The sequence below is a fragment of the Salvelinus alpinus genome, chromosome 24 (genome assembly GCF_045679555.1).
Source record: "Salvelinus alpinus chromosome 24, SLU_Salpinus.1, whole genome shotgun sequence".
NCBI classification, from domain to species: Eukaryota; Metazoa; Chordata; class Actinopteri; order Salmoniformes; family Salmonidae; genus Salvelinus; species Salvelinus alpinus.
The window spans coordinates 3316205-3343388 of NC_092109.1; the positions used below are offsets into that span (position 1 = coordinate 3316205).

At 40.5% G+C, this 27184-nt stretch overlaps 1 protein-coding gene across 2 annotated transcripts in view; it reads right to left on the reverse strand.

Moving 5' to 3' along the window:
- Positions 1-4971: 4971 nt before the first annotated feature.
- Positions 4972-27184, reverse strand: part of LOC139551715 (serine/threonine-protein phosphatase 2A catalytic subunit beta isoform) — a 31880-nt gene continuing 9667 nt past the window's right edge. The window contains exons 1-7 of one of the 2 annotated variants that reach the window (XM_071362990.1): positions 21211-21349; positions 13351-13560; positions 12098-12271; positions 10127-10216; positions 9454-9615; positions 7589-7707; positions 4972-5827 (exon numbers count right to left, since the gene is read on the reverse strand). In XM_071362990.1, the coding sequence (XP_071219091.1) occupies positions 5755-5827; positions 7589-7707; positions 9454-9615; positions 10127-10216; positions 12098-12271; positions 13351-13467 (735 nt within the window). In that variant the 5' untranslated portion in view covers positions 13468-13560; positions 21211-21349 and the 3' untranslated portion in view covers positions 4972-5754. Of the gene's footprint in view, positions 5828-7588; positions 7708-9453; positions 9616-10126; positions 10217-12097; positions 12272-13350; positions 13561-21210; positions 21350-27184 lie in introns of those variants that run through there. The other variant, XM_071362989.1, reaches the window with a different exon arrangement.

Below are 27184 nucleotides of genomic sequence, written 5' to 3' on the forward strand. Positions count from 1 at the left end.
TTTCCCTTGTCCTAGACCCAGACTTTTGAGCTTCTACTATGTTTTTCTGTGAGAAAACATTCATAATTACACATTATGTAATGTTATCTTCTAGAGAAAGAGTCAATAAAAAAAATCTGTATCAATATTTATTGTGAGTATGCCCTTTATATTGTTATTTACACAAAATATACCTGTCCTTTGGTAGTGGTGTCATTTCCACCACTGAGGCCAAATTCCTCGTTAATAAAGTTTTGTCAAGAGAATGTTAATTTAGTTACCATGGAAACGTATTGCGACACTGAAGCACGTGGCTGCAGCAGACAGTTGTTCCAGAAGTGATGTCCAGAAGTTGAAGAAAAATATAGGTAAATTTAGAGAATTGTTTGTTTAGAGAATATTTTTATTGTCAGTCATTTCCAAACAGGCTAAAATTCCTTTAATTTGTGGTGAAATTTAGATTGTTTAAATATATTTTATGTAGTTTATTTTATGTAAACTAAATGCTAGCTGTAATACTAGCCAAAGTCTGTCATTTTTCTCCAAAAACAGTAGAAGCGTCATTTCCATCACAGGTAGCCTAGTGGTTAGAGCACTGGGCCAGTTACAGAAAGGGTGCGGGATCGAATCCCCGAGCTGACAAGGTAAAACATCTGCCCCTGAACAAGGCAGTTAACCCACTGTTCCCCGGTAGGCCGTCATTGTAAATAAGAATTTGTTCTCAACTGACTTACCTAGTTAAATTAAACATTTTAATTTTTTTATAAAAATGTCCATCACAACCTTAACTGTGGAGGAAATGACAGAAGGTGGTGGAAATGACAAAAATCCATTATGTTATTACTTTTTCCTTTCAAAAAAACTTTAGGCTTATTTAATCATATTTTAAATTACTTTAACCTAGAAAATGCTCCAAGGTGTGCACAATTGGAAAACTTGAGTAGTATTTTTCTTTGTTTTTAGAAGATGCCACATAAAACAGCTCAGATGTCACAGACATAGAAACAAAATTTAAAAAATGATCCTATACGATACCAGGAACATCTGCTAAAAGACAGGGAGAGATACTGGAAGAAAAAAGAGAAGGGAGAAGTGAAATTTATCTCGGAGCATACAAAGCGAGAACAAAGATGCAAGTGATGGCAATGGAAATGCAACCAACGGAATAGAAGACAGACTTTAAAGAGAACAGTTGCAATGGAAACCTACCTATCAGGTAACACAACACCTTAGTCATCAGATGACTTGCATCCAGAACATAAGGCCATCATACCTGCCCCTAACTTAGCTGCCCCTGATGCACACCCTGATACTCCTTCCTCATTATCTGCAACAGGAATGAGAATTTTAATACTTACTGTAAGGAAAAAGGTTGGAAGAAGTCATAGAGATTTTTTTGCTTAACGGAAAACTGAGAAATACAAAAAAAAAGGTATGATCAACTGATGAAGAAAATGGTGAGACAAGATTCCCCAAAGACAAAGACAAAACAGAAAATGAAGGGAACCCCGAAGAACTTGAGAAGGATATTATTGTTTCAAAATGCCATCATTGCAGAGTTAAAGCAAAAGCATTAAAAAATGCGCAGTGCCAAGGACAAACAAGTTGCTTTAAAATTGCTCAGAGGCAACATCCTGAGAAAATATGGCCTGGTCAAAGCTGCAAACGGAGAATTTAGGATTTTCAGCAAAAGCAATGACGGCAAATGAAAACAGGCCAACAAGTCTTCAATACTCCCGGAAAAAGCAGTGTAACATAATTAGCACAGCCACAGAAGAGAGAACCACTAGATTCTATGAACGTGATAACAACAGTAGAGCGACAACAGGGGAAAAGGACACACTAACGAGGAACAAGAAGAAAAAAAAGCAGAAGCGCTTCTTGAATGGCACAATTCAGAACGTTTATCGGATTTTTAAGAGGGAATATTCAGAGATTAAAATGTCCTACAATGAATTCTGCAAAAGACGCCCTTTTTGGGTTGTCAAGCCAACCATTCAGGATAGGGACACGCCTCTGCAAAACCCACGCCAAACTCCAGTTCACGGCGGACAAACTACATTACCACAAATTGATCAGCTGCAGGAACTTATTGAGTCTTTGTGCAGTGAGAACCTGAAGAAATAGTGCATGTACACAGAGTTCTCCCTTTGCCAAGCAAAAGAGCTTAAAACATCTGACTTTGATGCTGGTGAGCAGACATGGTGGTTTGAGTGGAAAAACAAAGAGGGAAACATGGAGAAGTTCACTGTATATTTGACAGTAAAAGAAAAGATGTGGCACACTGCAGATTCTACTGGAGGACTTCTACAAAGGATTGAAAGAGTAGTTGGGGAAACACGTGTACAACATTCGACACCAATACTCCAAACTGAGAGAATTAAAAGAGAATCTGCGGAAAGAGGATATCATCGTGCATATTGACTTTGCAGAGAACTCAGGGGTGCAACTTTCACTGGGGACAGGGGGGACATGTCCTCCCCACATTCTGAAATGGCATTTTTGTCCCCCCCAGTTTTATCATTGGAATGTGATTCAAAATGAGGCAACTGTGTGCTTTAGGACCATGCAGACGCCTCCGAGCGGTCGGGTATGCTGTTTGGAGTGTTTATCCGACTGGATAAAGCAAATTATAATAATTATTTCCCCCCATTTCTAAAACCAAAGTTGTGCCCCTGAGAGAACTACCTGTGTAAATACATCAGTGAAATCCAGGCAGTTCTCACAAGCAGGTGACCCTCCACACCTGTGTTGGGTATACCACAAATTATACAGTTTCACCTTGCTCACTGAGCTCTTCTATGCGGATGACCCTTCTGCAATCTGGGCTCATCTCTCAAAAACACTGGTCTACTTCCTTGAGATCAGCCCATCGGCTACTTTTGGAATCTTACATTAAATTAATTAAATGTTTAACAATGGTTGTTGTTCAAAATGTTTTCAATAAAATATTGTTTTCATAATTTGTTTTACATAGACATAATTTCCACCACACCTTGTCATTTCCACCACACACATATTTGTTTAGGTAAATTAGTATATTATGTAGTATTTACATTGATTGATTGTTTTAGATAGGGAAATCATATGGTTGTTATCATAATCTCACAAAAAGGTTGGGTGGAAAAATCTTATCTTTTATGATAAATGTTTTCTGCTGTCACAAATGCAAGTTTATACATCCAGGCGTTGTGTTGAATTATTCATATTAGGAAAACCTTAAAAATAATTTAAAATAATATTCAATACGAGTTAATTTAATGACGTGATGTACATTTTTGTCTATGGCTGTCTGGGAAAAATGAAAAAAATAATCCTGAATTGTACGATCGCAGCCATTATCAGATATTATTTCTCGACAAATCAAATACAATTATAATACTGGTAAAATGGTGTTTCAATACATTTTAATTTCTGAAAGCTTGCAGGGCCAAAGTGCCTGAAGTTGCAGAATCACCCGGTATGTCAACGATTGGCTGAGCCTTGGATACAGCTAGCATTGCTCCAAATGCGCATCACTCATTCGCTCACAGCCAGTAGTGATTCAAAGCACCGCCCCCCAAACTTTTCTCATCAGATCTGCACAAATCACATAGGTCACCTATTTTGGATTCAAATCTGAGAATTTCGACGAAAGGTGACTAGTTTGCATCCCTGAATAATAAAAATAAATATAAATTGCAAATATTGTACAATCCAGGTGTGCAAAGCTCTTAGACTTACCCAGAAATACTGTAATCGCTGCTAAAGGTGATTCAATACTGATCAAAAATATAAATGCAACATGCAACAATTTCAAAGATTTTACTGTGTTAATTCATAGAAGGAAATCAGTCAATTGAAATAAATTCATTAGGCCCTAATCCATGGATATCACATGACTGGGAATACAGATATGCATCTGTTGGTCACAGACACCTTAAAAAAAGGTTGGGGAGTGGATCAGAAAACTGAAAAATGCACATTTTAGAGTAGCCTTTTATTGTCTCCATCACAAGTTGCACCTGTGTAATGATCATGCTGTTTAATCAGCTTCTTGGTATGCCACACCTGTCAGATGGGTGGATTATCTTGGCAAAGGAGAAATGCTCACTAACAGAGATGTAAACAAATTTGTGGATGCAATTTGAGCATATGGAACATTTCTTGGATCTTTTTTGAAACATGGGACCAACACTTTACATGTTGAGTTTATATTTTTGTTCAGTATATAAACCTGTTAACTGAGTCCATATTGCCAGGATTTTACAGCTCAATGTCAGGACAGTGGTGTAAAGTACTTAAGTAAAAATATTTGAAAGTACTACTTAGTCATTGTTTGGGGCTACTTTACTTTTTATATAAGTCATTTTTTGGGGCTACTTTACTTTTTATATTTTTGCCAACTTTAACCTGATTCCAATTCCAAAAATAAAATGTACTTTTTACTCCATACATTTTCCCTGACACCCAAAAGTACTAGTTACAATTTGAATGCTTAGCAGTACAGGAAAAAGGTCCAATTCACACACTTATCAAGACACCGTCCCTGGTCATCCGTACTGCCTCTGATCTGGTGGGATCACTAAACATAAATGCTTCGTTTGAGTGTTGGTGTGCCCTTGGCTGTCAAAAAAAGTAATAAAAAAGTTAATTGTGCCATTTGGTTTGCTAAATATAAGGAATTTGATGTATAGCATTTACTTTCTACTTTTAACTCAAGTATGAAAATTGAATAGTTTTTACACCACTGTACTTAAGCACATTTAGTAGTATTTTACTGGGTTACTTGAGTCATTTTACATTAAGGTATCTTTACTTTTACTCAAGTATGACAATTTAGTACTTTTTCCACCTCTGCCTAGTGTACTCTTCCCAATGCTCAAACACCACATTTTGTGTATAAATTCCAGTGGTTCCCAAGCTTTATTAAAACAGTTTGCTACACAAACTTACTGTATGAGTGGACAATTTCGATTGAAAATATCCCTGAGAGTCAGCGATTTGGTGTCATTTACAATTTAAAGTACTTTATTAGTTCAAATGCATCAAAGAGGCAATCACTTCATGACAAATATACAGAGGAAAATAAACAGGTAGATTAGACCAAGGGGAAGAGTAGGAAGAAGTTTGGTGAAGAAGCGTGGGCTGGGGATGTAAGCTTGTGCATTAGTATAAAATACCGTTATTCACATGCCAGGCATTGCCAATGGAAAATGTATCATTTTCCAGTGATATTTGGGTGGGGAAAGTAAGCAAGTTATCAAATTTTTTGTGCAGAGTAATGTACAGTTGCAGAGAGAGGCCTCTAGTGGCCAAAAGGCCATTTTAGCATGGACAGCCAACTTCATTGGCTGATCCCCCTCCCCCCCATGACCCTGTTGGAAATCATGTCCAACCTGGTAATCAGGAGAGATCAGCCAACCGTGAAGAAAATTGACCACTTCAAAATAGAGATCGCCTCAATGGCAGTGCCTGTGCGCTCAGACGCAATAATGGGAAATACCGTATATAGGGATGCTTTCTCTCTGTGTGTAGAGCCCAAAAACAAAATAATATTACGATCAATAATATACAGCAGGCGACTACAGTAAAGGCTCAAACGGGACACTGTGTTGCAGTACTGAGACACAGGGCAATTTGTATTATGTACTAAATGCTTATATGGCACATTTTGGTCCATGTCAGTGCTTTCGTGTTGTAACAAGTCATATGCACACAGGTTTTGGGGGTTTGTTGTTTGCTTGCTGTAGCGGTCTTGCAGTCTTCTTCCTCCACCACCAGGCCAGTGGGTGTTTATAAGAAGTAGTCGGGGGTACGGCGGGTGACATGGGGCTCCCCGCGTCGAGGTGCAGGGTCAAACTGAAGGCTGGAGGAGGACAGTAAATACAACATTAGGATGACTCCAATGAAGACCATTACAGAACTGGCACATTTAAACATGTCAGAACAATCACAATCGAGGTGATAATGGAACGTATAACTCAATTTATAATGCCAGCACTTTTACAGATCTAACAATAGGTGCCCTTCTTTGCAAGGCATTGGAAAACCTCCCTGGTCTTTGTGGTAGAATCCGTTTTTGAAATTCGCTGCTCGACAAAGGGACCTTACAGATAATTGTATGTGTGGGGTACAGAGATGAGGTAGTCCTTCGAAAATGATGTTAAACACTATTATTGCACACAGTGAGTCCGTGCAACTTAAGCAACATTTTTTTTACTCTGGAACTTATTTAGGCTTGCCATAACAAAAAGGGGTTGAATACTTATTGACTCAAGACATTTCAGCTCTTCATTTGTAATTAAATTTGTACAAATTTCAAAAAACCTAATTCCACTTTGACATTACGGGGTATTGTGTGACAATACCAGTGACAAAGAAATCTCAAATAAATCCATTCTAAATTCAGGCTGTAACAACAATATCTGGAAAAAGTCAAGGGGTGTGAATAATTTCTGAAGTGACTGTATATATGTATTTATTTATAATATAATCATTGAGAACTAAAAATCCCCAAAATAAATGCTACACAGCTGAAAAAAAATAAAATAATCAGCAGCATTGATAGTTATGTTTGTGCATCGATTGTTATGTGCATTGATAGCAAAGGAACACAGCATTCATGGAAAAATGCAAAGAACTTTGGAAAATTAGCACAAATGTTTCTCAGCCCCATAGCAGAATATGTATAATTGCAGAAAACAAGCCTGAAAACAGCCTAAAAAAACTAATTTTCCCACCAGAGGTGCATTTCAATCAAACAGACTTATTGCAGATACAGGGCTATGCATGTAGACGTACTGCATGTTGTGTCACAAATACTGTTGCATTATACAACAAATGTACCCACTCTGGTCTTGGCACGTGCGCTATAGCCAACAGCTGGCAGATACAGTGCAGGTACCTACACGAGATTATTAAGGACAATATTTATTTGTCAAACGGCAGCCATGCATTGATGAATAAACATCACCAGAATAAGAAAGGTGCATGAAGCTCATCACCGTGCATTTTCACCACTCTGTGCAGTTCATTATAACTTATTTCATCTGTAGCCTAATAAACTGCATGCTTTCCCGAGTCGTAGTGGGAGGACCAGACAACATATCAAGTTTACTTCAATATGATGGTTATTATACCAATATTTGCTCATAAAAAGGCATTTCCACCGCCATTTCTCACTTTATACATTTTACAGACACAAAAATGCCGCTCTGACGTCACTCATCCATAAATGTATATATGCTTATTCCATTCCTTACTTAGATTTGTGTGCATTAGGTATTTGTCGTGGAATTGTTAGATATTACTTGTTAGATATTGCTGCACTGTCGTTACTAGAAGCACAAGCATTGCACTACACTCGCAATAACATCTGCTAACCATGTGAATGTGACCAATAAAATTTGATTTGAAAAGATCCCACCGTGTCGAACCAACAAATTGTCTGTCGAACAGTTATACAATTGTACCAGCATTTCCTGTTTCCGTCAGTCCGGTCGTGACATTTTTTTTAAATGCATCAGGTAATTCATCTTTTTTGAAACGGTTGGATAGAAATCTGGTTATAAACACTCATCTGAGTTCACCTGTCCTTAGATCCTCAGATAACCTCAATGTCACTTACAAAGAGTATTTCAGAGTGTCGTCCAGTTCCATGATGGCAGCTTGGTTGCCACAGCGATAGCAGTAGTTTGGTGCACTGAAGATGGTGACGACGTTTCGGTCATGACACCAGTTGTAGCCCTGGAAAACAAAAATCCGCATCACTATAAAAAGTAAAGTGAAACTTAAATTGCTTATTCTAATCATTAGTTGGATCTTTCTGAGGACATATGCCACGTATGTATTTTAGGTACTTAACTTCTTGTGGGCAGGGGGCAGCATTTTCACTTTCGGATAAATAGCATGCCAAAATTCAACTGCCTACTACTCATCGCCAGAATATAAGATATGCATATTATTAGTAGATTTGGATAGAAAACACTCTGAAGTTTATAAAACTGTTTAAATCATGTCTGTGAGAATAACAGAACTTATGTAGCAGGCAAAACCCCGAGGACAAACCATTCAGATTTTTTTGTTGTTGTTGATGTCACTGTCTTTTCAATGAGATTTCTTAGAGACACCAGATTTCTAATGGACTTGCTTGCAATTCCTACCCCTTCCACTGGATGTCACCAGTCCTTGGAAATCGGTTGAGGTTATTCCTTTGTGTAATGAAGAAGTAGGGCTATCGTAAATGAGGGTCACATGAAGTACATTTTTTGAGAGGCACGTAACGAAAAAAGTTGCGTCAGTTTGTTTTCTTTTTGTATTTGAACACAGATCATCCCGTCTTCAAATTGATCGATTATTAACGTTTAAAAAATACCTAACGTTGTATTACAAAAGTAGTTTGAAATGTCTTGGTAAAGTTTACATGTAACTTTTGATATATTTTGTAGTGACATGGCGAAAGTTGGAAGCTGTGTTTTTCTGGATGAAACGGTCCAAATAAATTGACATTTTGGATATATATCGACGGAATTAATCGAACAAAAGGACCATTTGTAAGGCATGATTTATATTTTATTTCTGCGTTTTGTGTCGTGCTTGCAGTGTTGAATTATGCTACTCTCTTAGTTTACTGTTGTGCTATCATCAGATAATAGCATCTTATGCTTTCGCCGAAAAGCCTTTTTGAAATCTGACATGTTGGCTGGATTCACAGCGAGTGTAGCTTTAATTTGGTATCTTACATGTGTGATTTAATGAAAGTTTGATTTTTATATCATTTTATTTGAATTTGGCGCGCTGTATTTTCCCTGACTATTGGCAGGTGGGACGCCCAGAGAGGTTAATACAGGAAGTCGTTATATGCGTACAGTACACAGCTTCATTTTCAACTCTACATTCTGAGCCAGGTGAATTCCCAGGATGCGTCCCAAATGGCAATCTATTCCCCTCAGTGCAAATTTTAAAAGAGAGCCCTGTTCAAAAGTAGTGCACTACGTGCGGGATAGGGTGCCATTTTGGACACAAGCTGCCAGCTCCTCCATCAAAGCCGGAAGTTGATAATACTATAAATAAAAACGGCGTACACAAGACTCCTGTATTATTTATCCACGTTAAACAGCTAACATTCACACAGCAGCTTCCAGCTCTACAGAGACATGGAGGGCAAGCTAACTCAAGTGTGTGTAGGCTACATCTGCTCTTATATCTGTTCATTTTGACATCTCAAATTCAATTCCCTCGGGGCAGTCTTAACAGACCTTTAGGTTCCACGTACAGAATGGAAGTACTACAATATTTGACTTGAAACATTTGGAAAAATTGTCCTCTCTTCCATGGGGGAATTCAAATTCTAAACCATCTACAGAAGCATTTCACTCCCAGAATCACTGTATTTTCTACATGCTTTGATACTAAAACTACACCAACCAAGTATATAAAAGACACTGAGCATAAACATTAACTGCCTAAACTAAAAGCATAACTGGGGTTTACCTCCATGACAAGTTGGTGGGCACGGGACACAAGGGTAAGACCGTTGGCATGGTTGAAGGTTTCTGAGATGTCCTGCCCAAAGGTGTAGCCAGCACCTCGGGGGGAGATGCCCCAGCCCCCGCGGTCATCTGGGTCTGACCACAGCAGGTCACACATGGGCCCCTGAAACACACAAGAAAAGCAGCCCTCAATAAATTGCCGCATAGGGATTCTGACCTTATTTAGGACGGCTTGAACACAGAGATCATATTAAATATGTAATGGGCAGTAGGATTGCAAAGAAGGGAAACAGTCCTAATATTTGTCATAAGACTGCAGCCATCAATGACAATGATGCATTGGAACCTGAATAGCCTACCCCTCGAAAAGAGACCAGGGTCATGTTCATTATGGCATGACGTAGCAAAACACAGACGGAAAACAAAAAAGGAGCTTTTCTCAGTGGACGAGTCCAGTTAAGGTCTCCCTATTTCACTCCATTTGGTGCCTACTGAACACAACCTGGGGCTTGGCTCTAACACTGCGGTAGGTCAACACCACCACACCATCATGCAGTCGACCTCATACCATCTGACAGCCCCTCTCGTTGCTGACAGCTAGCTAGTATCCTACCCCCACTGTCTGTGTGGTTGACAGGGTTGACTAATTAGGTCCTCTGTCAGGCAACACTGACCTCGTGTGGAACTTCCTGCAGGCGATCCAGGGCCCGGATGTGATCCAGTGTGTCTATGGAGGGGGAGAGACCACCGTGCAGGCAGAAGATCTACAGCATAGGACGAAAGAATAGACATGATTTACCTTTACGTCACTTTGGATAAGAGGGTTGTTGCCTATATGTAAATCACAAACGTAATTAGGAAGGCTTCCTTTGAACTTACGTATAACATTCAATGTATGTCCCAAATTGCACCCTATTATGTACAGTTGAAGTCGGAAGTTTACGAACACCTTAGCCAAATACATTTAAACTCAGTTTTTCACAATTGCTGACATTTAATCCTAGTAAAAATTCCCTGTCTTAGGTCAGTTAGAATCACCACTTTATTTTAAGAATGTAAAATGTCAGAATAATAGCAGAGAGAACTGCTTATTTCTTTCATCACATTCCCAGTGGGTCAGAAGTTTACATACACTCAATTATCTTGGCCAGGACGCTCTTGAAAAAGAGATTTTAAATCTCAATGAGCCCTTCCTGGTTAAAAAAAGGTTAAATAAATAAATACAATTTAAAAAATTGTATTTGTTAGCGTTGCATTTAAATTGTTTAACATGGGTCAAACATTTTAGGTAGCCTTCCACAAGCTTCCCACAATACGTTGGGTGAATTTTGGCCCATTCCTCCTGACGGAGCTGGTGTAACTGAGTCAGGTTTGTAGGCCTCCTTGCTCGCACACGCTTTTACAGTTCAGCCAACAAATTTTCTATAGGATTGAGGTGATGGCCACTCCAATACCTTGAATTTGTTGTCATTTTGCCACAACTTTGGAAGTATGCTTGGGGTCATTGTCTATTTGGAAGACCCATTTGCGACCAAGTTTTAATTTCCTGACTGATGTCTTGAGATGTTGCTTCAATATATCCACATCATTTTCCATCCTCATGATGCCATCTATTTTGCTAAGTGCACCAGTACCTCCTGCAGCAAAGCACCCGCACAACATGATGCTGCCACCCCCATGCTTCACGGTTTGGATGGTGTTCTTTGGCTTGCAAGCCTCCCCTTTTTTCCTCCAAACATAACGATGGTCATTATGACCAAACAGTTATATTTTCGTTTCATCAGACTAGAGTACATTTCTCCAAAAAGTACGACCTTTGTCCCCATGTGCAGTTGCAAACCGTAGTCTGGCTTTTTTAATGGCGGTTTTGGAGAAGTGGCTTCTTCCTTGCTGAGCGGCCTTTCAGGTTATATCGATATAGGACTCGTTTTACTGTGGATATAGAAACTTTTGGTGTTGTTCTGGGGTTGATTTGCACTTTTCGCACCAAAGTACATTCATCTCTACGAAGACAGAACACGTCTCCTTCCTGAGCGGTATGATGGCTCCGTGGTCCCATGGTGTTTCGACTTGCGTACTATTATTTGTACAGATTAACGTGGTACATTCAGGCGTTTGGAAATTGCTCCCAAGGATGAACCAGACTTGTGGAGGTCTATTTTTTTTCCTGAGGTCTTGGCTGATTTCTTTTGATTTTCCCATGACATCAAGCAAAGAGGCACTGAGTTTGAAGGTAGGCCTTCAAATACATCCACTAGTACACCTCCAATTGACTCAAATGATGTCAGTTAGCCTATCAGAAGCTTCTAAAGCCATGACAATTTTCTGGAATTTTCCAAGCTGTTTAAAAGGCACAGTGAACTTAGTGTATGTAAACTTCTGACCCACTGGAATTGTGATACAGTGAATTATAAGTGAAATACTCTGTCTGTAAACAATTGTTGGAAAAATGACTTGTGTCATGCACAAAGTAGATGTCCTAACCGACTTGCCAAAACTATAGATTGTTAACAAGAATTTGTGGAGTGGTTGAAAAACAAGTTAATGACTCCAACCTAAGTGTATGTAAACTATAAAGGAAAAAGGGTGCCAGTTGAGATGCACACAATGACATAAAATAACACCACTTTATGCACTTGTGTTACCTGTTCGTCGACAAGGGCCGTCAGGGGGAGATAGTCGAAGAGGTCAGTGAAGTATTTCCACACATTGGCATTGCCGTACTTCCTCAAACACTCGTCGTAGAAGCCGTACACCTGGGTGATCTGTCTGCTCTCGTGGTTCCCCCGCAGTATCGTGATGCGCTTTGGGTAACGGACCTGTGGAGCGAGAGAGAGTTTAGCTCCAAAAGCTCTAGGCCTAAAAAAACTTGATTAATGAAAAATGTCTTCACAAAGAATGTGACAGCAGCACGGTGCCACCATGTGAAAACTAAACTGCATCGTATTCAAAACCATTTACAATCATGCACTTTACGCCGCATTTGGAAAAATACACTTTTTTTCAACCAGCAAAAAAAAGTTCTGAACCAGTTCGAAACCCAAAAAGTAACGGATTATAATCGTTCCTTTTAAAACGTCTGACATGTTCACATTTTGCTCGACATCAAAATTATTTCACCAATCAGTGCAGATAGAGCAGCTTGCTATGGAGTGGGCAAGCTATTTACATGCATTGAACAGACAAGTGTGTTGCGCGAGAGGGTGGAGACGGAGGCTTGGCTTGAAGTGCCGGGCATCTTATGACAGGCCCACAGAATTATACCTACGGAGGAGCAGAACTTTGAACTATGAAGGAACTTTGAATGTTTGAACTTCAGAGTTGGCTTAATGTTGGACCAGAGCTAGCTAGCTAACATGCTTGTGTGTACAGAGCGTCACCAGAATAAAAACACGTCTTACCTTTTTGTAGTTAATAAATCCAATGTGAAACATGATAACTATAGTATCCTTAACTGCCATTGAAAAGGTTAATCCATTCTTCTCCAATTAAAAACGTCTCTCCCTAATTTCTGAATCACTTTGTAACATCAGGGGAGGGGCAGGTAGCCTACACGCACTGGCAAAGATTTTTAACTGGCAGATAGCAATTTATTGAGTGACAGAGTGAGGGCTTTGTATAGGTGCTTTGTTGCGTTTTTTTGTGGGACTGAAAAAATGCCTGGAACGTAAAATAACGTTATTAAGTGGTTCCCATGCTTTTAAAATAACTCTTCTGTTCCGGAACAATCACACTTTCGCTCCCGGTTCTGTTTCGGTTCCTCAAAAAATTACGTTATTTTCCGGTTTTCGGTTCTGTTCCCTGAACTGGTTCCAACCCCTGATGGCAAGACAGACTTTATACCAGAAACTGAAATACTGTGGTTTCAGCCCACTCATCAAGTTCAGAGTTCACTTGCCTTTAGTGCGACAAGCAGCGAGACTGTTTCCACCGAGTAGTAGCCTCGGTCTACGTAGTCCCCCATGAACAGGTAGTTGGTGTCGGGCGACTTGCCCCCGATTCTGAAAAGCTCCATGAGGTCATGGAACTGGCCGTGCACATCTCCGCACACTGTGACAGGACAGCGCACCTCCTGCACGTTGGACTCCTTGGTCAGGATCTCTTTAGCCTGGAGAGGGGAACAAAAAGTGGATTACAGAAAACATCAGTGACTTGAGTATACAAATGTAAACATTTATTCAAGAGGGTGAATGAAAGGCTGCAAGACAAGTAGGCCGACAGAGAGGGTTCCCTCGCTTCTTGCTCTTAGGAAACTTTGCAGTATTTTGTTTTTTAATGTATTATTATTTCTTACATTGTTAGCCCATCATTTTTTTTGGTGTTATTACATACAGCCGGGAAGAACTACTGGATAGCAGAGTGGCGGAAACTCACCAGCACTACCAGCATCACGACCAGGAGTACGACTTTTCCGAAGCAGATCTTTTGTTCCCACCCCCCCAGAGCAATTGAACTGATTCCAGAAGCCGACCCAAAACAACGCCGGCGAAGGAGAGGTACTCGGAGTGGTCTTCTAGTCCGATTTAGGAGGCGCGCACACCACTCAACTATTCCGAGTATATTACTCGCTAATGTTCAATCTCTAGATAATAAAGCTGACAAGCTCAGAGAGCTTTCCAGACAGAGAGATCAGGGATTGTAACATACTCTGCTCCACAGAAACATGGCTCTCTTGGGTTATACGGACCGAATCGGTCCAGCCAGCTGGATTCTCAGTCCATCACGCAGACAGGAATAAATATCTCTCTGGGAATAAAAAAGGCAGGGGTGTATGTTTCATGATTAACAACTCATGGTGAAATTGTGATAACATGCAGGAACTCAAGTCCTTTTTTTCCACCTGACCTAGAATACCTCACAATCAAATGCCGACCGTATTATCTCCCAAAATAATTCTCATCAGTTATAGCCACGGCTGTGTATATCCCCCCTCAAGCTGTTACCAAGACAGCCCTCAAAAGAACTCTACTGGACTTTATGCAAACTGGAAACCACATATCCTGAGGCCACATTTATTGTACAGTAGCTAGGGATTTTAACAAAGCAAATTTGAGAAAAAGGATGCCGAAGTTCTATCAACATATCGACTGTAGTACGTGCTGCCAAAACAGCTCCAACTTCCAGGATGCCTATAAGGCCCTCTCCTGCCCTCCTTTCGGCAAATCTGACCACCACTCCATTTTGCTACTCCCTTCCTATAGGCAGAAACTCAAACAGAAAGTACCCGTGCTAAGGACTATTCAACGCTGGTCTGACAAATCGGAATCCACGCATCAAGATTGTTTTGATCACGCGGCTGGGATATGTTCCGGGTAGCTTCCGAGAATAACATTGACAAATGTGATTGAGTTTATCATAAAGTGTATAGGAGATGTTGTACCGACAGTGACTATTAAAACCTACCGTAACCAGAAAACGTGGATAGATGGCAGCATTAGCGCCAAACTGAAACCACGAACAATCACATTTATCAATGGCAAGGTGACTAGGAATATGGCAGAATGCAAAGTGTAGTTATTCCCTCCACAAGGCAATCAAAACAGGGAAAAGTCTCAATTCAACCGCTCAATATGTGGCAGGGTTTACAGACCAACCACAGACTACAAAAGGAAAACAAGCCATACCGACGTCTTACAACAAGGACACCGACATCTTGCTTCCAGACAAGCGAAAACACCTTCTTTGCCTGCTTTGAGGATAACACAGTGCCACCAACGCAGCCCGCTATCAAGGACTGTGGGCTCTCCTTCTCCGTGGTCGATGTGAGTAGGACATTTAAGTGTGTTAACCCTCGCAAAGCTGCCGGCCCAGACGGCATCCCTAGCCGCATCCTCAGAGCATGCGAACATATTCAATCTCTCCCTATCCCAGTCTGCTGTCCCCAAATGCTTCAAAATGGCCACCAATGTTCCTGTACCCAAGAAAGTAAATGACTATCGCCCCGTAGCACTTCTCTCATCATGAAGTGCTTTGAGAGACTAGTCAAGGATCATATCACCTCTACCTTACCTGTCACCCTAGACCCACTTCAATTTGCTTAATGCCCCAAAAGATCCACAGACGATGCAATCGCCATCACACTGCACACTGCCCTATCCCATCTAGACAAGAGGAATACATATGTAAGAATGTTGTTCATTGATATTCTATAGCTCAGCATTCAACACTATAGTACCCTCCGAGCTCATCATTAAGCTCGAGGCCCTGGGACTGAACCCCGCACTGTGCAACTGGGTCCCGGACTTCCTGACGGGCCGCCCTCATGTGGTGAAGGTAGGAAACAACACCTCCACTTCGTGGACCCTCAACACCGGATCAGCGAACAGTAATAGGCTTGATTAACAACAATGATGAGACAGCCTACAGGGAGGAGGTGAGGGCTCTGGGAGAGTGGTGCCAGAAAAAAAACCTCTCACTTAATGTCAACAAAACAAATGAGATGATCGTGGACTTCAGAAAACCGCAGAGGGAGCACACCCCTATCCACATCGACGGGACCGCAGTGGAGAAGGTGGAACGCTTCAAGTTCCCTGACGTACACATCACTGACAAACTGAAACGGTCCACTCACACAGACAGTGTGGGGAAGAAGGCGCAACAGCACCTCTTCAATATCAGGAGGCTGAAGAAAGGTGGCTTGTCACCTAAAACCCTCAAACTTTTACAGATTCACAAATCGAGAGGATCCTGTCGGGCTGTATCACCACTTGGTACGGCAGCCACAGGGCTCTCCAGAGGGTGGTGTGGTCCGCCCAACGCATCACCGGGGGCAAACTACTTGCCCTCCAGAACACCTAAAGCACCCTATGTCACAGGAAGGCCAAAAAGATAAATCAAGGACAACAACCACCCAAGCCACTGCCTGTTCACCCCGCTATCATCCAGAAGGCGAGGTCAGTACCGGTGTATCAAAGCTGGGACTGAGAGACTGAAAGACAGCTTCTCTCTCTCTCAAAGCCATCAGACTGTTAAATAGCCATCAATAGCACAGAGGCTGCTGCCTATATACATAGACTTGAAATCCCTGGCCACTTTAATAAAATGGAACACTAGTCACTTCAATAATGTCTACATATCTTGCATTACCCATCTCATATGTACAGTGGGGAGAACAAGTATTTGATACACTGCCGATTTTGCAGGTTTTCCTACTTACAAAGCATGTAGAGGTCTGTAATTTTTATCATAGGTACACTTCAACTGTGAGAGACGGAATCTAAAACAAAAATCCAGAAAATCACATTGTATGATTTTTAAGTAATTAATTAGCATTTTATTGCATGACATAAGTATTTGATCACCTACCAACCAGTAAGAATTCCGGCTCTCACAGACCTGTTAGTTTTTCTTTAAGAAGCCCTCCTGTTCTCCGCTCATTACCTGTATTAACTGCACCTGTTTGAACTTGTTACCTGTATAAAAGACACTTGTCCACACACTCAATCAAACAGACTCCAACCTCTCCACAATGGCCAAGACCAGAGAGCTGTGTAAGGACATCAGGGATAAAATTGTAGACCTGCACAAGGCTGGGATGGGCTACAGGACAATAGGCAAGCAGCTTGGTGAGAAGGCAACAACTATTGGCGCAATTATTAGAAAATGGAAGAAGTTCAAGATGACGGTCAATCACCCTCGGTCTGGGGCTCCATGCAAGATCTCACCTCGTGGGGCATCAATGATCATGAGGAAGGTGAGGGATCAGCCCAGAACTACACGGCAGGACCTGGTCAATGACCTGAAGAGAGCTGGGACCACAGTCTCAAAGAAAACCATTAGTAACACACTACGCCGTCATGGATTAAAATCCTGCAACGCACGCAAGGTCCCCCTGCTCAAGCCAGCGTATGTCCAGGCCCGTCTGAAGTTTGCCAATGACCATCTGGATGATCCAGAGGAGGAATGGGAGAAGGTCATTTTGGTCTGATGACACAAAAATAGAGCTTTTTGGTCTAAACTCCACTCACCGTGTTTGGAGGAAGAAGAAGGATGAATACAACCCCAAGAACACCATCCCAACCGTGAAGCATGGAGGTGGAAACATCATTCTTTGGGGATGCTTTTCTGCAAAGGGGACAGGACAACTGCACCGTAGTGAGGGGAGGATGGATGGGGCCATGTATCGCGAGATCTTGGCCAACAACCTCCTTCCCTCAGTAAGAGCATTGAAGATGGGTCGTGGCTGGGTCTTCCAGCATGACAACGATCCGAAACACACAGCCAGGGCAACTAAGGAGTGGCTCCGTAAGAAGCATCTCAAGGTCCTGAAGTGGCCTAGCCAGTCTCCAGACCTGAACCCAATAGAAAATCTTTGGAGGGAGCTGAAAGTCCGTATTGGCCAGCGACAGCCCCGAAACCTGAAGGATCTGGAGGAGGTCTGTATGGAGGAGTGGGCCAAAATCCCTGCTGCAGTGTGTGCAAACCTGGTCAAGAACTACAGGAAACGTATGATCTCTGTAATTGCAAACAAAGGTTTCTGTACCAAATATTAAGTTCTGCTTTTCTGATGTATCAAATACTTATGTCATTCAATAAAATGCAAATTAATTACTTAAAAATCATACAATGTGATTTTCTGGATTTTTGTTTTAGATTCCGTCTTTCACAATTGAAGTGTACCTATGATAAAAATTACAGACCTCTACATGCTTTGTAAGTAGGAAAACCTGCAAAATTGGCAGTGTATCAAATACTTGTTCTCCCCACTGTATATACTGTATCCTATATCTTATTCTATGCCACTCTGACATTGCTCGTCCATATATTTTTATATTCTTAATTCCATTCCTTTACGTGTGTGTATTGGGTATATGTTGTGTAATTGTTAGATATTAATCCACTGTCGGTGCTAGAAGCACAAGCATTTCTGCTAAACACGTGTATGTGACCAATAAAATTGGATTTGTATGTTGTTGTTTTTTAAAACTTTGTACACTAGATAGAAAAGCTGCCCCGCATGCTGCAAGCATGAGTTCTATGGCACTGTGTGCTCTTTTCGAAGGATGGATCCCAGTATCTTCAGGGCTATGGGATCGGGGGGGGGGGGGGGGGGGGGGGTCTGCCGGGCATTGGGATGACAACCCAACTCGGGATGAGGAGTGCTTTTAGCGGGTGGAGTAGTGGGGACCAATTGGAGGTTTACTTAGTAGCAATGCAAATATCATGGTACAGCTATATAGAATCTCAATCATCATGTTACTTTTTAATGGTACGTTTACAAACATATATTATGAGAAATAGAATTGAATAGAGTTGTGTCTCATTATGGTAAGTGGTGAAATAAGTATAGCCAGTTAAAATTGTTATGGCTTAGCAGATAAGAAAAGATGATCAGTATTTACCTGGCTAAAAGAGAAGGAATATAATATCTATTGTTTACAGGAAACTCATTCAACAATTTTAGATGAGGTTTTGTGGAAAAGGATATTTCTCCCATGGGCAAAGAAATTCAAAAGGGGTGATGGTATTAATTAACAGTAATTTTCATCCAAATGTGCAAATTGTCCAAACAGATCATCAAGGTAGATGGATTATTTTAAATATGTTAATGGACAATAAACAAATATGGCTTATTAACCTATACAATCCAAATCATGATGATCCAAGCTTCTTTGAAAATATATATAAGAATTTATCAACTTTACAAGCAACACTAGACTCTATTATTATGGTGGGAGATTTTAATACGGTCTAAAATACCTCTATGGACCGCAAAGGAAATCACACTACAAACTATCACCCTCAGGCACTTAAGGAAATCATGAATGTCATGGATATATTGGAAGTAGTGGATATATGGAGGCTTAACTTCTCTAGGATATGTGGGACGCTCCCACTTGGCCAATAGCCAGGGAAAATGTAGAGCGCCCCCCCCCCAAAAAGATATAAAATCAAACTTTCATTAAATCACACATGTAAGATACCAAATTAAAGCTACACTCGTTGTGAATCCAGCCACCGTGTCAGGTTTCAAAAAGGCTTTTCGGCGAAAGCATAAGATGCTATTATCTGATGATAGCACAACAGTAAACAAAGAGAGTGTAGCATATTTCAACACTGCAGGCACGACACAAAACACAGAAATAAAATATAAATCATGCCTTACCTTTGACGAGATTCTTTTGTTGGCACTCCAATATGTCCCATAAACATCACAAATGGTCCTTTTGTTCGATTAATTCCATCCATATATATCCAAATTGTCCATTTATTTGGCGCGGTTGATCCAGAAAAAAACAGCTTCCAATTTGCGCAAAGTCACTACAAAATATCTCAAAACTTACCTCTAAACTTAGCCAAAACATTTCAAACAACTTTTGCAATACAACTTAAGGTATTTGTAAACGTTAATAATCGATCAAATTGAAGACGGGTCTATCTGTTTTCAATACAGGAGATCAACAAACTAACGCTACTTTTCTAGCCTTGCGCAACTCTCAAACAGTACACATCCAGTGGAAGCGGTAGGAACTGAAAACAGGGTGATTAGAAATCCAGTATTCCAATAAACTCATTGAACAGACAGTGACTTAAAAAAATAAATAAAATGAATGGTTAGTCCTCTGGGTTTTGCCTGCTACATAAGTTCTGTTATACTTTACAGACATGATTCAAACAGTTTTAGAAACTTCAGAGTGTTTTCTATCCAAATCTACTAATAATATGCATATCTTATATTCTGGGGATGAGTAGAAGGAAGTTGAAATTGTGCACGCTATTTATCCAATAGTGAATTTGCTGCCCCCTATCCTAGAGAAGTTAAATACCCTGACCTGGTGAGATATGCATGACGGAGGCTTAATCAAGTTAGTCCTCTTGATTACTTTCTTATGTCATTCTCTCTGGCACCAAAAGTTTAAAAAGTGTTGATAGGGGACAGAATGCGGTCGGATCATCACATAATTGGCATATATATTACTCTTACAGGATTTCCACGTGGGCGAGGATATTGGACATTTAATCAAAGCCTACTAGATAAATTGTTTAGAACTAGGATAGAAGAATTTATAAATTAATTTTTCAGACATAACATAGGTACAGCAGATCCCCTTATTGTATGGGACACTTTTAAATGTGCCTTTAGAGGCCATGCAATTCAGTACTCATCTATAAAACAAAAGCAATTTAGATCAAAAGAGTCCATATTAACAAAGGAAATTGAAGGACTAACAGTACAGTTAGATAGCAATAGAAACTGTACCATAGAGGCACAGAATAAGTTAGAGGAAAAACAAAAAGAAATGGAGGAACTTATTCAAGAAAGATCCAGTGTAATATATTAGAAAAATAATGCGAACTGGATGGAATATGGGGGAAAAAAAATCACCAAATTATTTTTCAATCTTCGGTATAGAAATGCTACCAACATTATTTTATTTTTTTTTCAACTTGTTACAAAATGGAGTCATGCATTATTCACCGAATGATATTTTGAAAGAGGAAGTAAAGTACTTTAACCTCTCTTGGGTACGTGAGACGGTAGCGTCCCACCTCTTCAACAGCCAGTGAAACTGTTGGGCGCCAAATTCAAATACAGAAATACTCATTATAAATATTCAGAAAACAAAACATATTTTACATATGTTTAAAGATTAACTTCTTGTGAATCCAACCATGGTGTCAGATTTTTTAAATGCTTTACGGCGAAAGCATACCTTACGATTATTTGAGAACATAGCCCACTAGACAAAACATTAAACTGTAACCAGCCAAGTAGAACAGTTACACAATTTAGAAAGAGATAAAATTAATCCCTTACCTTTGATGATCTTCATATGGTTGCACTCAGCAGACGTCTCTTCATATCTAAAAACCTCCGTTTTGTTCGCGCGTTGTCTTCAGTAATCCATAGGCTCAAACGCAGTCAAAACAGGGAGACAAAAAAATCCAATTGTATCCGTAAAGTTCATAGAAACATGTCAAACGATGTTTATATTCAATCCTCAGGTTGTTTTTAGCCTAAATAATCGATAATATTTCAACCGGACAATAACGTTGTCAATTTAAAAGGTAAACAAGAAACGCACTCTCTCTGTCTCGCGCATGAAAAAGCTCTGTGACACTTTAGGCTCCACTCATTCAGACTGCTCTTACTTCCTAATTTTTCAGGATACAAGCCTGAAACTATTTCTAAAGACTGTTGACATCTAGTAGATGACGTAATGACGCCATGAAAAATACAGCGCTACACAGAACAAAAGCAGTCAAGTAGTCATTTGAAAAAAAAATAAAAAATGTGCCCTACCGGAGTTACACATTTTTATTGAAAAGCACATCCATGAGCTACTTGCTATGAGCGTCACTGCTATTAGCTTCACGACTGACATTTGGACCATCGATGTCAGCCCCATGAGCATGCCGAGTCTGACAGTACAGTGGGTCGGGTCGACAAGGATTTCGTACTTAGGAAAACCGTATTGCATGCTCAAGAATGTGCTGGTTCTCATACCGCTGCTGCCATTTCAATGTCATTTGAGAACATGTTTGAAACATGAACACACTCCTAGCTCCATTCAAACATCTGACTTTAGAAATAAGCTTATCAACTGCACCTGCAGCAGACGTGATGCTCTGTCATGGCATTGAAACGCATGCTCAACAAAACTGCCGACACAGACCGTGGGGTTAAACTACAAAAGTACTCTACAAGAGACTGTGAACAAGCGATTAGGTGGCATTCTCTCTGAGCCTCCACTGTGTCACCACCATGCTTGATGCTAGGTACAAGGACTGCTACTTTGATGCAGACAAGAAAGGGTTTACGTGAAATGTTAGACACAGCTGGACAAGATGGAAACGGGCACAGTGACAGTGCGCACGGATGAAGAGAGGCCACGGACAGACAGAGCTGAAACTTCACTGATTGACATGTATGATGAAATCCTGGTTGAGACTGAACAAATTAACAACGAAACAACACAGCAAGTAAGTGAAAGAAATAGGTTTTGATTATGTTTTACTGTTAATGGGGACATACGTAGATGGCAACAAAATAACTTTTTGGTCAGTGTGTGTTTCAACTATTTAACTGTACTATAATACTTAAAAGGCCACACATTTTTAAATATCGGTTATCCGTATTGTTTTTTTGGCAAGGAAAATATTGGATATCGGTATCAGCCAAAAATGACATATCGGTGCATCCCTAGTAAATACGTGTACTTCTTCGATCCAAATTCAGCCAATGTGACAGAAATGACAAAGTCAGGCTTTTTATCAGAAAACTGCAAGAGAATTTCCCCAAACTACTTCAACTACGATGATAACATTTGACGGTAGGCTACTGTGAAAGCAGTAAATGCCCCAAAAAAGTGGGGGATAAAAATATGGTGTCTGACTCCTTGACTGGCTACTGCCTTGCTTTCAGTGTCCACAGATCAGGGGGATGAAGCAACAGAGCTTGGCTTAGCCTTAGTTGTCATGGAGCTCATGCGGGGCTCTCTCTTGTCACATCACCAGGTCTATGATGACATCTTATTTTCACCCATACCTCTGGTGAGAGATCTTCTTGACACGAACACATACTATTGTGGCACAGTAAGGCACAATAGGAAGAATTCCCAAGGCCATTATGGAGGGCAAGTTCCACAGAGGTCAGATTCTAAAATGGCCTGTGGCTAATGTTATAGTGTGCTGCTGGAGGGACAAATGAGGTGTACTTTCTATGTTCTAATAGCTCAGAGAATGACACCCTAAAACCAGTATCAAAATACAGGAACAATGTTCCGTTCTGTGTTCCAGAGCTGGTCCTGGATTACAACAAGAAAAAAATGTTTGGGGTTGACCATCGACCAGTTCAGGAGATACTATAATGCTGGATGCACAGCCAGGAAATAGTGGAAGTATGTGTTTTGGGGGATGCTCAAAATTGCTATCATCATGGTTACATTGTGTGGCGGACCCGGCAAAGGCCCCTTTCCAGAAACCACAGGCATCCCTGAAGGCATTCAAAATGCAACTTGTGCATTCGCTTTGTGGTGGATATAGTGGCAGGAAGCGGGAAGCCAAGAATGTGGCACCAGGGGGTGTAGACCGAGTTGTAACTCATCATTTGAAAGGAGGCCACTCCCTGGTGAAGTTTAAACGGCGCAAGAGAGGGTGTGCCGTCTGCATCCGGAATGGAAGCAGGGCCAAAAAGTGGGAGATGTGTAGAAACCTCCTGTGGGTGCTCTACGTGTTCTGGGCCACTTTGCAGGACGGGGCCGTGCTTCCAGAAGTTCCATGACATGTTGTAGGCTAAATGCAAACACTAAAGTGACAGTGTGAAATATGAATTTGTCCTATAAATCGTAGGCAAAAAAAAGTCAATCTAGCCTAACAGGGGAGGCAGGTAGCCTGGCTGGTAGGAGCATTGGGCCAGTAACCGAAAGGCTGCTGGATCAAATCCATGAGCTGACAAGGTAAAAATCTGTTGTTCTGCCCCTGAGCAACACGCTTCAGCAACTTCCATGACATGTTGTTGACTAAATGCAAACACTTGCGTGACATTCATTTTTACTACAAATCGTATCAGCAAATGTGTATGTTTTAAATTAGTCTCTGAACAGTTGTGTTTATCTAATACTTGTTGCATTCTCTAAAGTGTTGTCAAAGTACTATTTCTACATTTTGTGTCAGGCCTGGTCTCTACTAAACTGTATTGGGAGAGGTTATCTATATTTTGAAATTGTCTGAATAGTAATTTGCATTTTTACATTGTAACAGAAGTAAGAATCTTTGCCAATCCAATAGCCTACTTTGTGTGGGTTTTGAAATAATTTCTGAATATTGTCCTCTGGTCAATGTTTTGATACATTTTAGAATATTCACAGTACCAGTCAAAAGTTTGGACACACCTACTCATTCAAGTTTTTTAGTTTAAAAAAACCTAAAATATTTTTTACATTGTTGAATAGTGAAGACATCAAAACTACGAAAATAACATATGGAATCATGCAACCCCCAAAAAGTGTTGAACAAATCAAAATATATTTCATATTCTTCAAAGTAGCCACCCTTTGCCAATACTGTGCAAAGCTGTCAAGGCATTCTCTCAACCAGCTTCATGAGGTAGTCACCTGGAATCCATTTCAATTAACAGGTGTGCCTTGTTAAAAGTTAATTTGTGGAATTTATTTCCTTCTTAATGCATTGGAGTCAATCAGTTATTTTGTGAAAATGTAGTGATGGTATACAGAAAACAGGCCTATTTGGTAAAAGACCAAGTCCATATTATGGCAAGAACAGCTCAAATAAGCAAAGAGAAACAACAGTCCATCATTACTTTAAGACATGCAGGTCAGTCAATGTGGAAAATTTCAAGAACTTGTGCCCCAAAAATGTATTCATGTTGGATACACTGTTCCATGAATGTCCCACAAAATCATCTTGTTATCCCACATTTGGGTATTTTAAATGTGGTCACCCTATTTGTACTGCGTGAGGAGGCACCTCGGGCAACTTGCCATCTTAGCTGCCGCACATCTAGCATTTCACAGCATCTTTGCAGGAACTAGTTGTTTTATGTAACACAGACACGTGTAGAAGTAGACGACAGTGCCACACGGCTCGCCCAAAACAAAGATCTGCACAACATGGAAGATGCATTTCTCACTCGAACCTATACAAAATATGGATTTAATATAGGAGTTCTATCTGTTTTTTGTAGAATCACCTACAACTGGACACGGACGTTTCTAAGATACATTTTTCCCCCAAATCGAGAATATAGACAGATTATTAAACTAACCTGCTCTGGGCGATACTATGTTGGCGTTTTGGATAGCTAAACTAACCTGTAACGCCCAGTGATGGAAACATAGGGTGCGTTCGTAAATTCACTCTGGCTATGTAGGCTGTATCTCGGTCGTGATTGGTCCCATAGGGCAGCGCACAATTGGCCCAGTGTCGTCAAGGTTTGGCCGGGGTAAGAATAAGAATTTGTTTTAACGGACTTGCCTAGGAAAATAAAATATATAATGTTTTTAAGTACTTTGATTTCAGAGCGCTCTCGTCTGAGTGTGCCAGAGCGCAGAGTAACTGATGAATTTACAAACGCCCAGAGCGCACTCTGGCACTTCAGATTGAATTTACGAACACACCCGTAGTTATCAAATAAAATTTGTCACATGCGCCAAATACAACATGAAAAGGTAAGGTCTACAGAACTTACAGGCCCTTAACTCGTTCTTGAACTGCATTGTTGGTTAACTTCTCTAGGGTAGGGGGCAGTATTTTCACGTCCGGATGAAAAGCGTGCCCAGAGTAAACTGCCTGCTACTCAGGCCCAGATGCTAGGATGTGCATATTATTAGTAGATTTTGATAGAAAACACTGAAGTTTCTCAAACTGTTTGAATGATGTCTGTGAGTATAACAGAACTCATATGGCAGGCAAAAACCTGAGAAAGAATCCAACCAGGAAGTGGGAAATCTGAGGTTTGTAGTTTTTCAACTCTTTGCTTATCCAATATACAGTGGAAATGGGGTCATATTGCACTTCCTAATGCCTCCACTAGATGTCAACAGTCTTTAGAACCTTGTTTGAGGCTTCTACTGTGAGGTGGGGGCGAATGAGAGGGGATTGAGTCAGAGGTCTGCCAGAGAGCCATGAGCTGACCATGCGCGTTCACGTGATAGTTAGCTTGCGTTCCATTGCATTTCCGAAGACAAAGGAATTCTCCGGTTGGAACATTATTGAGGATTTATGTTAAAAACATCCTACAGATTGATTCTATACATCGTTTGACATGTTTCTACGGTCTGTAACGGAACCTCTTGACTTTGTCAGCACCTAGTAATCGCGCGTCATGAATTTTGATTACTGGGCTAAACGCGCAAACAAAAAGGAGGTATTTGTACTTCATCGAACAAAACAAACATTTATTGTGGAACTGGGATTCCTGGGAGTGCATTCTGATGAAGATCAAAGGTAAGTGACTATTTATAATGCTATTTCTGACTTCTGTTGACTACACAACATGGCAGATATCAGTTTGGGTTGTGTTGGTCTCTGAGCAAGGTACTCAGATTATTGCATGGTGTGCTTTATCCGCAAAGTTTTTTTGAAATCTGACACAGCGGTTGCATTAAGGAGATGTGGATCTAAAAAACCATGCATAACAGTTGTATCTTTTAGCAATGTTTAATATGAGTATTTCTGTAAATTGATGTGGCTCTCTGCAAAATCACCGGATGTTTTGGAGGCAAAACATTACTGAACGTAATGCGCCAATGTAAACTCAGATTGTTTGATATAAATATGAACTTTACCGAACAAAACATGCATGTATTGTGTAACATGAAGCCCTATGAGTGTCATCTGATGAAGATCAAAGGTTAGTGATTCATTTTATCTCTATTTCTGCTTTTTGTGACTCCTCTCTGGCTGGAAAAAATGGCTGTGTTTTTCTGTGACTTGGCTCTGACTTAACATAATCGTTTGGTGTGCTTTCGTCGTAAAGCCTTTTTGAAATCGGACACTGTGGCTGGATTTACAACAAGTGTATCTTTAAAATGGTGTAAAATACTTGTATGTTTGAGGAATTTTAATTATGGGATTTCTGTTGTTTTGAATTTGGCGGCCTGCAGTTTCACTGGCTGTTGACGAGGTGAGACGAGGTGAGATTCTATGTAACACAAAATAATAATAATAATGAGGCTATATACAGGGGGTACCAGTACCGAGTCAATGTGCGGGGGTACAGGTTAGTAGGTAGGGGTAGAGTGACTATGCTTATATAATATAACCCCCAG